This window comes from Pleurodeles waltl, chromosome 8 (genome assembly GCF_031143425.1).
Source record: "Pleurodeles waltl isolate 20211129_DDA chromosome 8, aPleWal1.hap1.20221129, whole genome shotgun sequence".
Taxonomy (NCBI): Eukaryota; Metazoa; Chordata; class Amphibia; order Caudata; family Salamandridae; genus Pleurodeles; species Pleurodeles waltl.
Window position 1 is genome coordinate 27,774,548 of NC_090447.1, and position 13,563 is coordinate 27,788,110.

A 13,563-nucleotide genomic window follows, 5' to 3' on the forward strand; every position below is an offset into this window, starting at 1 on the left:
CTAAACATAGCCTTCCAGTGCATTTCTAAGCTTAATCTAAACATAGCCTTCCAGTGCATTTCTAAGCTTAATCTAAACATAGCCTTCCAGTACATTTCTAAGTTTAGTCTAAACATAGCCTTCCAGTGCATTTCTAAGCTTAGTCTAAACATAGCCTTCCAGTGCATTTCTAAACTTAATCTAAACATAGCCTTCCAGTGCATTTCTAAGCTTAATCTAAACATAGCCTTCCTGTACATTTCTAAGCTTATTCTAAACATAGCCTTCCAGTGCATTTCTAAGCTTAATCTAAAGCTAGCCTTCTAGTACTTTTCTAAGCTTCTTCATGGCCATATGATATGTAATTCTTCTCTTGTGTTATCATTGCAGCACCTGGAAACTTATTAACCAGTCCGAATTTAGGTATCCTTTTCTGGCCTAATGAAGCGTTAACAGATTTTTAAAATTTGTTTCTTTGCTCATTCCGAGAAAAAGTTCTCCTGTTTGAAAATAGCTTTTTTCTTTTCTTTTTAGATTCAACAGATTCAAATTCAGTTATCTTTTTCATAAAAAAGAGTGCAGAAAACTCACAATTTGATAATATGAAAAAAAAATGCTTTGTCACCGCTGAGGGCGTTTTTTAAATGGCACCAATCCATAATTTTTTTTCTATTCGTAGGAAGTGGTTCATTAATCATTTATCAACTTTTTTTGCTTACTGTTAGAGAACTCTCATCTATTTGGGAGGTCTAAATAACGTGTTTCTGGGTTTACTAAAGAATACAGTTTTTTTGTTGTTGTTTTCTTTTATTAAGACCTGTTTCATTTGAGTATATCAATTAAAATCTTATTTCTGACATGTTTTGGATTACGAGGAGCCTGAGAAAGAAAGCAAGGGGGTTAATGTTTATCATGTTTAACTTACCATGCCGTTTACAAGACAGATATTTTGCCAAAATAGAAAGCAGCATCAGCTGTTTTGTTTGGTCTTATAAGAAGCCACTAATTAGCTTTAAACATTTATAGGTGGATAAAAAGGAAGGCGGTATCACACGCACTCCCCATTATTCAGTTTTACTATGAAATTGCTACAGCACAGTGTTTTTCCAGAATTACATTAGAAGCTCTTTAGAAGCACCTAGACAACTAGTTAGATTTTCTAATGCTGTTTCCTAGGTCTGTGCCTGAATATCGCCTTACTCGTTTTGGTCTGTCAGAGGTCCACTCTAGCCATTCTGGTTTTGTCTCCTATGAGCCCCGCTTGCCATACCTGCTTTCATTGTCTCAGCTTCCATTCACACCCCTGTTACTGCTGCCTTTTTCATGTCCTGCTGCCCTCTTTTCATTGTCTCGGATCCAAGCCCATCCCTAACAACTGCTTTCATTGTCTCTGTTCCAGTTCCCTCCTCCCTTGCTCTTTCTTCCATTAGCTCTGATCTGAGTCCCACCCCCTCTTCTCTGTCACTCCTGCCTCATTTTATTATTTCCCATACACTTCTCTGCTTCCATGGCCTCTGGTCTGGCCCTCACACCAGCTTCTGTTGTCTCTGTTCCAGGTCCCTCTTGCAGACGAGTCTGTGGATATTGCTGTCTTCTGCCTGGCACTTATGGGCACCAACTTGCAGGACTTCTTTGCGGAAGCTAACCGAATCTTAAAACAAGGGTAAGGATTTGTTAGTTCACTTTTCTTCTTAAAGGTGACTAGGTTACCCTGTTTTATAGAGCCCTGTGTGGGGATTCTGCGGGGGTGGAGTGTGCAGCGCATAGGGCCTGGGATCAGGAACTTGAGGACCCTCTAGAAGATCTGGACTGGAATATGTCACTGTCTCTGGTACGCACGGTATCTTGTAATCACAGATTTAAGTTGTTGCATTGTGTATATGTTAAGCCAGCTCGATTTAACAAGATAGATCCGACGAGGAAGTCTGGGTGTCCTCAATGTGGGGAGACGGGTGTGTCCTTTATTCATTTAGCCTAGTCCTGTAGGGAGGTGCAGCAATTCTGTTGGGTGGTGGTTTGGAAAATAGTTGGGGTCACCAGTCTAGGGCTTGAGGCGACGCCATTGACCTGCCTCCTGGGTATATTACGGACCCCAGGGGGGTAGGCGCATCCCATACAGATTTATTTGCGCAGCTTGCACTGGCTAAGCATAGTGTGGCTATATGCTGGGTGAGTACACGAAGCCCATCTCTTCCTAGCTGGACCCGAGATGTTTTGGAATGGGTGTGGACAAAGAACAAAACATGAAACTGACACTTCAGGGGGCGGGCTCTAACTGACATAATGGCTTAGAGCGCATTATTAGAACGCTTCACAGAGGGTCAGGAGTCCCGCCCTGATTGGAGTACTGATGGCGATTATTGACTGTGTAGTGTTGTGCTAGGCATACAGGGGACAACCTACTGGGGTGATATGGTAACAATGGTAATATATTAAATGAATGATTTGGTTACAACTGAGCTCCTTGGGGAGGTGGGGGGAGCAACCACTATTGGACAAATTGGATATGCTCCATGTCTCTGTCTGAATATGTCATCATTCCTTGGCCAGGAGAGCAGTCGATATTGTGGTATCTCACATTGATATGCACTGCTTTGTTTTTGTCTTTAAATTGATTAATTATAAACTCAATAAAATAGTTATTTAAAAAAAAGGTGACTAGGAGCAGTCATCATATTTGTAGAAGGAAACAGTGCCATTGCTACTGAAAGCCTGTGCAGGCAGTGTCACGATCACAGCTTTCAGAAATGGCACACCCCTTGGATTTCTACATGCACAACCGTAACCATGTAATGTTGACAGGACATGCCTTCTTTCTAGTTAATTACAGAAGGATAACCTTAATTTGAATAAAAGTGAAACTAAATATTTTTGTTTTTATACATGTTTTGTAGCACCTTCTAAAAATAAGTTGTTGCTCTTTTATCAAATAAAAGTTCTAATTTTTTTTGTGGAAGTGTGGGTTGATCATTGCTCTCCCTCCCCTCTGCATACAATTTCTCATTTACCTTTTTTGAAATGCTGTATTTATTTGTAAATAGGAAAGGTCTTGTTTAGTAACAGACTGCTGATTAGTGGTTGTGAATATAAATGTTTGTGAAACTCTGCAAGGATGATTGTAACTTGGATGTTTAAGTGAGAAGCTTGCTAAACATGAACTTAAATTAAAATAAAATATACCAAATATAGATAAAAATATAAATGTTATTAAACTAGATACATCTAGCAGTAATAGAATGATTATTTTACATGCTACTGAAGATTTTTTTAGTAAAATGTTTCTGTAGGAAGATGGCCCTTAATATGGTATGCCAATACCGTGTGAAGGGTCCAGGAGTTCCCCAGTGAGTGGGCAGGGACTCTTTGGAGGTAGTGTGATCGAGCACCCTTAGGTTCACCACAGAGGAGTGCAAGACATCCACAAATACACACAATAGCCAATAAATGAGACACGCGTCTCACAAAGGAGATCCACATCAATATATATCAATAGCAGGAATCTTTATATATGTTTAGGCATCGGAGAAAAATCTTTCAATTAATTACATTTGGAAATAGGAATTCTTTTCATGTTAAAAAGTGGACACCATGCAATTTCTGAGTTCTGCAATGTTTTTATTATGGGAGGAAGAAAAAGTTCTGCAAACAGGTAGAGTACAGTGACTTACAAGACCAGTCTCCAGGAGTTAAGGTAAGTGGAGAGCAAGGTACAAGGCAGCACAAGAGTACACCACTAGCGGAACAGGGGCAGCAAGGGTGCAGGGTGCAAAACAACATTGGATGCCCAATTTGTTTCAAAGGAGATTGGTCACTGCAAAAAGAGGCTGCAGGATCTGGCCAGGAAACCAGTTGGGCTGATCCAACAGCGGGGCTCCAGTCTCATGGTGCACGGGTACAGTTAAGCCCCTTTGGTCCTCTTCTCCATGACTCAGGGGTGATGGGTGCAGAGGTGTCTTTAGGTTACAGGTTTTCCTTACCGGGGCGGTCGCAGTAGAGGGGGGCTGCTTGCAGAGGCTACAGGCATTGTTGGGGAGTCCAGGAGGGATAAAACCACAATAGACTCTGACTCTGGAGGGCTGGGGAACCTTGTTGGCACCGGTGGTCTACTTCTACTTGGGCCAGAGGCGGCAGTTGTAGTGGTGACTGTCTGGTTTTGACTGTTCTGGTGGCTTCAGAGTCCTTTCTTTGGCAATTGCTGGAGAACAGGTCCGCTGTTCACAGAAGGTCTTGAGTCTTTTTTTGAAGGCAGGCAGCCCTTCTGAGTTTCTGGCAACCCAGCTGCAAAACGAGTCGACTTTGATGCAGATTTTGACGAGGGATGCAGACAGGCTGGTGCGATTGGTACCAGTTCAACTGCTTCTTTTCTTCTCTTCTGCTTTTGTGGCTCTTCAGTGTCCCTAGTCTTCTTAGGTCGTCAGGATCTGACTCTGGTGCCAGGGTTCCCTAAATACTCAAAAGGCTACCGACCTTTGGGGTCACTACGCTCCCTCTATGACCAATTCCTGTGGGAAGTGAGCCTAACCCTATCCCAGAATTCCTAGATATGCCATCTCAAAGATGGGTTCCTCTGGAAAAATCATGTTCACCTTGGCTTAGCCCACATTAGAGGTGGTACTAGCCTGAGAGGGAGGGGGGGGGGTACGCCCACCTGACTAGCCAATTTTCCTGCCTGTCCAGGTGCCAAACAGCTCTGGACAAGGGGGTCGCCTTCATCTCCTGTGAGGGGGATCCTAGATTTGCATTTCAAAGGCAGCACCTCTTTTAGGCTTACCGCCTTAGGAAGACTAATCAGCTGGTGATCCTTTGGGAGGGCATGTTACGTCCTCCTTTGAGAAAGGCTTTTGTCCTGGGCCTCCTGAGAGCAGAAGGCTCTCAACCTAGGGGGCCAGCACCATGTATCGGGTGTCAGGCTGGCAGAAACCAGTCAGCAAGCACATCAGACACTGGTAGGTTTTCAGGGGGCACCTCTAAGGTGCCCTCTGGGTGTATGTATTGATACATCCATCACTGGGATCAGTGTGAGCTTATCAATACCAAATATCCCTATCTTCAGTGAAACCATCTTGTAGCTGGGGAGCTCGTATTTATCCAATGTCCAGCACATGCATTTAAAATGGCTTCCCTGGCCACTTACTAAGTCTGAGAACTGACAAAGGCATAGCCTTAGGGCTGTAAGGTCTGCTAGAGGGGTGACTTACAGATATTGCTTGCATGGTTAAGGGACATGGCACACAGGGATGTGTGACATGGTTGTTTTCATTTTTGTCTGACCCAAGACACGCAGTGTGCAATGGCAGCTTGTCATGTGCTTGGTGAGGGGTCCCTTAGGATGGCACAATTTGTGCTGCAGCCCTTAGGGACCCTCTTTATTACTTCAAGCCCTAGGTCCCATGGGTACTATTTACTGGGGACTTACAGAGGGTGCTAAAGGTTTTGCCGATTGGACAGTTTTGGGGGAAAGAAGACTGGCACTGGGGACCTGGTTGGCATGGACCAGTATACTTCAGGCAAAGTTGGATCAAATACCAGGTGTTAGAAATAGGGTCTCTAGTTGGCAGTCGGTTTGCACTCTGTCCAACAAGGGACCCTCACTCTAGTCAGGATAAGGGAGATACCCGCTCAGATAACCCTGCTAATCCTCTTGGTAGCTTGGCTTGAGCAGTCTGGATTATCTGAGAAGCAAGGTGTAAAGCATTTGCACATAACACAAAGTAATAAGTGAAAATACTACAAAAGGACACCACACCAGTTTTAGAAAAATAGCCAATATTTATCTGTGTAAAACAAGACCAAAACGATAAAAATCCACCATACATTGTTAAAGATATGAATTTTGCAAGATTTACTCAAGAATATAGTTCCTTGAAGTCGATAGCTCCACCTGGGGCTATCACGGCATCGTGATCAACAAAACCAACAGTTCAGACTGGCTGCAGCATCGCAGGCCAGCTACGGTGTCGGGAAGACGAGCAAACAGTACCTTTGGAATTGCAGGGCGTCGTGATCCTCACGGTGAGCTCTGGAGAGCGGTGTCGCTGGCGTCGTGGTGTTGGTGCGGGAGTCGTCGGGCCCTTGAAGCCACATGCGTTGCAGATCAAACTCCGGCCTGATCAAGTCATGAGTGCTGGCGTGGATGACATCAGGGCTGCGGTACGAAGTGGGACGATGCAATGTGTGGAGCCCCACAGGTCACCGTGCAGGATGTTGCTTTGTGACCCTCGCGAGCGGTGTCCACAGGCCATGGTGCAGGCAGGGATGCCTGGTGACGACACTGGAGTCGATGGTGCTGGCGTCGGTGGACCTGGGCTGCAGGACAGGACAGTGCTTTGTGTACCTCACAAGCAGTGTCCACAGGTCACGGTGCAGGCAGCGTTGCCGGTGTCAGCAGGAGCAGTGTCGTCCGGAATGCCCAGGCTGCGTTGTGAGTAGGCGATGCTGGAGTGCGGGCCCACAGGTCGCGGTGCGAGCAGTGACTCTGTGAAGTTGTCCGATGACTGCGTCGGTGAGACCAGGGTCCTGGGGCAGTGCGGCTCCGTGCGGCGTCAGCAGGTCACAGTGCAGGCCAGTGGCATTGTTGACAGCATTGCTATGATTTCCCCTTTTGAACAGCACAAAACATGCAGTTCCTGGTGCTGCAGGTCGAGGAAACTGAAGTCTTTGAAATTCCCGAGACTTCCAACAGGAGGCAAGTTCTACTGCAGGCACTTGGAGAACGTTCTCAAGCAGGACACACAGCAAAGTTCACCCTTTCCACTCTTTTCAGGCAGAAGCAGTAACTGCAGGCCAGTCCAGCAAAGCAACACAGCAAAGGGACAGTACTCGCTCTTCGGCTCTTCTCCTGGGCAGCGGTTCCTCTTGATTCTAAATGTTTGAGGTTTTGGGTCTTCTTTTTATACCCCTTTCTGCCTTTGAAGTTAGCAAACTTCAAAGCAAAGTCTCAAGTGTTTGCAAGATCTTTCCTTGTCCAGGCCAGGCCCCAGACACACACCAGGGGGTTGGAGACTACATTGTGTGAGGGCAGGCACAGTCCTTTCAGGTGCCAGCGACCACTCCTCCCTCCACTCTAGCCCTAATGGCTCATCAGGATATGCAGGCTACACCCCTGCTCCTTTTTTGTCACTGTCTAGAGGAGAGGTGTGAACAGCCCAACTGTCAAACTGACCCACACGGGGAATTCACAAACCGGCAGAGTCACCAAATGGTTTAAGCAGGAAAATGCCTACTTTCTAAAAGTGGCATTTTCAAACTCACAATCTAAAAACCAAATTCACTAAAAGATCTATTTAAAAATTGTGAGTTCAGAGAAACCAAACTCCATATTTCTATCTGCCCTGAAAGGGAATCTGCGCTTTAAAGTTATTTAAAGGCAGTCCCCATCTTAACCTATGAGGGAGATAGGCCTTGCAACTGTGAAACCTGAATTTCGCAGTATTTCACTGTTAGGACATGTAAAACACACCAGTACATGTCCTACCTTTTAAATACACTGTACCCTACCCATGGGGCTACCTAGGGCCTACCTTAGGGGTTCCTTGGGTGTACCAAAAGGGAAGGTTTGGGCTTGGCAAGTGGGTACACTTGCCAGGTCGAATTGGCAATTTAGAACTGCACACACAGACACTGCAGTGGCAGGTCTGAGGCCTGTTCACAGGGCTACTCATGTGGGTGGCACCTCTAGTGCACTTTACTAGGGCCTTACTAGTAAATCAAATATGCAAATTATGGAGAAACCAATCAACAGTACAATTTATGTAGGGAGCACTTGCACTTCAGCACTGATTACCAGTGGTAAAGTGCGCAGAGACAATAAACCAGTAAAAACAGATCTGAAAAAATAGGAGGAAGAAGGCAAAAAGTTTGGGGATAACTCTGCAAATAGGGTCATTTCCACCACCAGGCAAAAAAGTGTTTGTGGGGTTTGGGGAATGGATGGGAGGAAAACTAAGTTTCCAAGAAGTGTTGAAAACCTTCCCACTAATTTGCAGCTTTACTAATAAAACTATTTAATGTATTAACAATCTGTGAAAACCTGATTTTCAGTCCAATATCTTTATTCGGCAAATCTTGCTATTAATTATCATATTAAAAAAAAAAAATACAAGCATACAAAATTATAGGAGCAGTAGTTGAAACAGGTAAGAAAAAAGCTAAAATCAAGTTAAAACGGCTGAATAAATTCCTCACAAGTACGTCACATTGTTCCCATTAAAGTGCTCTTTGCCTAATCCTCCACATAGCCATCAAAAATCTTGACTCTGAAAAAACAACAGATTGCCTGGTGTAATACTGAATGGGCTACTTTGAATTCCCTTACACAAAAGCTACGGCAGAGTGTTATAGATGGGACAAGAAAATAAAACATGCTCGTTCGTTGTAAAGAAATGGCTCCCTGTTGCAGTTACCCCCCACTTTTTGCCTGATACTGATGCTGACTTGACTGAGAAGTGTGCTGGGACCCTGCTAACCAGGCCCCAGCACCAGTGTTCTTTCACCTAAAATGTACCATTGTTTCCACAATTGGCACAACCCTGGCACCTAGGTAAGTCCCTTGTAACTGGTACCCCTGGTACCAAGGGCCCTGATGCCAGGGAAGGTCTCTAAGGGCTGCAGCATGTCTTATGCCACCCTAGGGACCCCCTCACTCAGCACAGACACACTGCTTGCCAGCTTGTGTGTGCTGATGGGGAGAAAATGACTAAGTCGACATGGCACTCCCCTCAGGGTGCCATGCCAACCTCCCACTGCCTGTGGCATAGGTAAGTCACCCCTCTAGTAGGCCTTACAGCCCTAAGGCAGGGTGCACTATACCACAGGTGAGGGCATATGTGCATGAGCACTATGCCCCTACAGTGTCTAAGCAAAACCTTAGACATTGTAAGTGCAGGGTAGCCATAAGAGTATATGGGCTGGGAGTCTGTCAAAAACGAACTCCACAGCTCCATAATGGCTACACTGAATACTGGGAAGTTTAGTATCAAACTTCTCAGAATAATAAACCCACACTGATGCCAGTGTTGGATTTATTTAAAAAATGCACACAGAGGGCATCTTAGAGATACCCCCTGTATTTTACCCAATTGTTCAGTGCAGGACTGACTGGTCTGTGCCAGCCTGCTGCTGAGAGACGAGTGTCTGACCTCATGCGGTGAGAGCCTTTGTGCTCTCTGAGGACAGAAACAAAGCCTGCTCTGGGTGGAGGTGCTTCACACCTCCCCCCTGCAGGAACTGTAACACCTAGCAGTGAGCTTCAAAGGCTCAAGCTTCGTGTTACAATGCCCCAGGGCACTCCAGCTAGTGGAGATGCCCGCCCCCTGGACACAGCCCCCACTTTTGGTGGCAAGTCCAGGAGAGATAATGAGAAAAACAAGGAGGAGTCATTGGCCAGTCAGGACAGCCCCTAAGGTGTTCTGAGCTGAGGTGACTCTGACTTTTAGAAATCCTCCATCTTGTAGAAGGAGGATTCCCCCAATAGGGATAGGAATGTGACCCCCTCCCCTTGGGAGGAGGCACAAAGAGGGTGTACCCACCCTCAGGGCTAGTAGCCATTGGCTACTAACCCTCCAGACCTAAACACGCCCTTAAATTTAGTATTTAAGGGCTTCCCTGAACCTAAGAATTTAGATTCCTGAAACTACAAGAAGAAGAAGACTGCCGAGCTGAAAAACCCCTGCAGAGGAAGAACAGAAGACACCAACTGCTTTGGCCCCAGTCCTACCGGCCTGTCTCCTGCCTTCCAAAGAAACCTGCTCCAGCGACGCTTTCCAAGGGACCAGCGACCTCTGAATCCTCTGAGGACTGCCCTGCTTCACGAAAGACAAGAAACTCCTGAGGACAGCGGCACTGCTCCAAAAGAACTGCAACTTTGTTTCAAGGAGCAGACTTAAAGACCCCTGCAACTCCCCGCAAGAAGCGTGAGACTTGCAACACTGCACCCGGCGACCCCGACTCGACTGGTGGAGAACCAACACCTCAGGGAGGACCCTCCGGCGACTCCGAGACCGTGAGTAACCAAAGTTGTCCCCCCTGAGCCCCCACAGCGACGCCTGCAGAGGGAATCCCGAGGCTTCCCCTGACCGCGACTGCCTGAACTCCCTTTCCCGACGGCTGGAAAAGACCCTGCACCCGCAGCCCCCAGCACCTAAAGGAACGGAACTCCTGTGCAGGAGTGACCCCCAGGATGCCCTCTCCCTTGCCCAGGTGGTGGCTACCCCGAGGAGCCCCCCCCTTGCCTGCCTGCACCGCTGAAGAGATCCCTTGATCTCTCATTGAAATCTACAGAGAACCCGACGCTTGTTTGCACACGGCACCCGGCTGCCCCCGCGCTGCTGAGGGTGTACTTTCTGTGTGGACTTGTGTCCCCCCTGGTGCCCTACAAAACCCCCCTGGTCTGCCCTCCGAAGACGCGGGTACTTACCTGCTGGCAGACCGGAACCGGGGCACCCCCTTCTCTCCATTGAAGCCTATGCGTTTTGGGCACCTCTTTGACCTCTGCACCTGACCGGCCCTGAGCTGCTGGTGTGGTAACTTTGGGGTTGCTCTGAACCCCCAACGGTGGGCTACCTTGGACCCAAACCTGAGACTTGTAAGTGATTTACTTACCTGACAAAACTAACAAAAACTTACCTCCCCCAGGAACTGTGAAAATGGCACTAAGTGTCCACTTTTAAAACAGCTTATTGTGTTTTATGTAAAAAGTATACATGCTAATGTAATGATTCAAAGTTCCTAAAGTACTTACCTGCAATACCTTTCAAATGAGATATTACATGTAGAAATTGAACCTGTGGTTCTTAAAATAAACTAAGAAAATATATTTTTCTATAACAAAACCTATTGGCTGGATTTGTCTCTGAGTGTGTGTTCCTCATTTATTGCCTGTGTGTATGTACAACAAATGCTTAACACTACTCCTTTGATAAGCCTACTGCTCGACCACACTACCACAAAATAGAGCATTAGTATTATCTCTTTTTGCCACTATCTTACCTCTAAGGGGAACCCTTGGACTCTGTGCATACTATTCCTTACTTTGAAATAGTGCATACAGAGCCAACTTCCTACATTCGTTTCTTGCCAAACATTACAAAATGAGCCGTGACCATTTAGATGGTTAGCTGGTTGGCCCCACCTGGCAGTGAACGATGCAAGAGGAAGGGTCTCTTTTCTAAACTGAAGGTAGAGCTTTCTTGCATTAATAGGCTCTGTCATCCATAAACTGATCCAAAAGAGGATCAGCTTTCTGTACAAGGAAGGCCTGCGTCAGAATGCCCACATTGGGTCGGCTAAGCCGTAAACCTCTTCTATGCAGCCAGTATCCCCTCTTAATTTACTCTTTGGAAATCAAACTTGTTGTTTCAGGGGCAGTCCACAAATGCTCAAGACCTATGGTCTTTAGTGTGGACCTCACATACTTGACTCATGAAAGTTGGTCCACCCCTGGCAGGCACAGTATTTTAGAGAACCCCTGTTGGTAGGAGCTCAACTCCGGTGTTGACCAGATCCTTTTCCAGAACCTTGCTATGTTGCAAATACTTTCAAGTCCCAGTTTCATCCGTAGCGGTAGCAATGGTGTACTTAAGGGAAGGCCAGCCATTTGTTGCATAAAGCAATTCTCTTTGTTGACCAAAGTGGATGCCTCACTGTGCCCCCAAAGCTCAGCTCCTTATAAGGCAGATCCCAGCGCCTGATGGTTGTAGACCTGCAATGCCAGAGAAACGGCCCGGAATGGAGTAGCCCTATGTGTCTTCAGCAGCCCCACGGAAGTAGGATTTAGTTTAAGGCCACAGCTTGTAATGTGAGGCTGCCAATTGAAATTCTCTGTCAGCATTACACTAGGATATTCAATTTTTTTGGCATGCTCCAAGTGGTACCCCCTCAGTTTGGATTCGGACGAGTGGAGCGACAAGGATTGAAGACCATATACTTGGTCTCTGCAAGATTAAGTCTAAGCATTTCACTCTGCAGAATTTATCGAACCTGTTGAGGATTTTTGTAAGCCCATTGGGGATTTGGACAGGAATAACAATCAATCAATCAATCAATCATAGTATTTATAAAGCGCGCTATGTACCCGTTAGGGTTTCGAGGCGCTGAGGTAGGGGGGGGTGGAGAGGCTGTTTAGCGGTCGAAGAGCCAGGTCTTGAGGAGCCTTCTGAATGTGAGGAGGTCCTGGGTCTGGCGTAGCGGAGTGGGGAGAGAGTTCCAGGTTTTGGCGGCGAGGAAAGAGAAGGATCTGCCGCCGGAGGTCTTGCGCTGGATTCGGGGTACGATGGCTAGGGCGAGGTTGGCGGATCGGAGTTGGCGTGTTGGGGTGTAGAAGTTGAGTCTGGTGTTGAGGTAGGAGGGTCCGGTGTTGTGAAGCGCCTTGTGAGCGTGGGTAAGGAGTTTAAAAGTGATCCTCTTGTCTACTGGGAGCCAGTGGAGTTCCCTCAGGTGTGGGGAGATGTGGCATCGGCGGGGTATGTCGAGGATCAGTCGGGCGGAGGCATTTTGGATCCGTTGGAGTCGTTTGATGTCTTTGGTAGGGATGCCTGTGTAGAGTGCGTTGCCGTAGTCAAGTCTGCTGCTGACGAGGGCCTGGGTCACCGTCTTTCTGGTTTCTGTTGGAATCCACTTGAAGATTCTGCGGAGCATACGAAGGGTGTTGAAGCAGGAGGAGGAGACGGCGCTGACCTGTTTGGACATGGTGAGGGCGGAGTCCAGGATGAAGCCGAGGTTTCTTGCGTGGTTGGCAGGGGTGGGCGGGGGACCAAGGGCGGAGGGCCACCAAGAGTCGTTCCAAGCCGAGGGAGTGCGCCCGAGGATGAGGACTTCCGTCTTGTCGGAGTTGAGCTTCAGGCGGCTGATGTTCATCCAGTTGGTGATGGATTTCAGTCCCTCGTGGAGGTTGGTTTTGGCGGTGAGCAGGTTATTGGTCAGGGAGAGGACGAGCTGGGTGTCGTCGGCGTAGGAGATGATGTTGAGATGATGTTGGCGGGCCAGTTTGGCGAGGGGGGCCATGTAGACGTTGAACAACGTAGGGCTGAGGGAGGATCCTTGGGGGACGCCGCAGATGAGGTTGGAGGCTTTGGAGCGGAACGGGGAGAGGCGGACTCTCTGAGTTCTGTCGGAGAGGAAGGATGAGATCCAGTGGAGGGCTTTGTCTTGGATCCCAGCTTCCTGGAGGCGGGTCAGTAGGGTGCGGTGGCAGACTGTGTCAAAGGCGGCGGATAGGTCGAGGAGGATGAGGGCTGAGGTTTCGCCCTTGTCCATTTGAAGTCTGATGTCATCTGTGGCGGCGAGGAGAGCAGTCTCAGTGCTGTGGTTTCGTCTGAATCCGGATTGTGAGGGGTCCAGGATTGAGTTGTCTTCGAGGAAGTGGGTGAGCTGAGAGTTGGCGATCTTCTCGATGACTTTGGCTGGAAAAGGGAGGAGAGAGATCGGTCGGAAGTTTTTGAGGTCGTTGGGGTCAGCCTTGGGTTTCTTGAGAAGGGGTTGGATTTCTGCGTGTTTCCAGCTGTCCGGGAAGGTGGCGGAGGAGAAGGAGAGGTTGATGATCTTGCGGAGTTCGGGGGCGATGGTGGCGTTTGCCGAGTTGAAAACATG

The 13,563-nt window shown here is 47.5% G+C and overlaps 1 protein-coding gene across 2 annotated transcripts in view; it reads left to right on the forward strand.

Annotated features, from left to right (window-relative positions):
- The window catches only part of RRP8 (ribosomal RNA processing 8), a 68,797-nt gene that overhangs the window by 32,434 nt on the left and 22,800 nt on the right, over positions 1–13,563 (forward strand). For both annotated transcript variants that reach the window (XM_069203642.1, XM_069203643.1), the window contains exon 6: positions 1,536–1,642. In XM_069203642.1, coding sequence (XP_069059743.1) covers positions 1,536–1,642 — 107 coding nt within the window. The remainder of the gene's footprint in view (positions 1–1,535; positions 1,643–13,563) is intronic.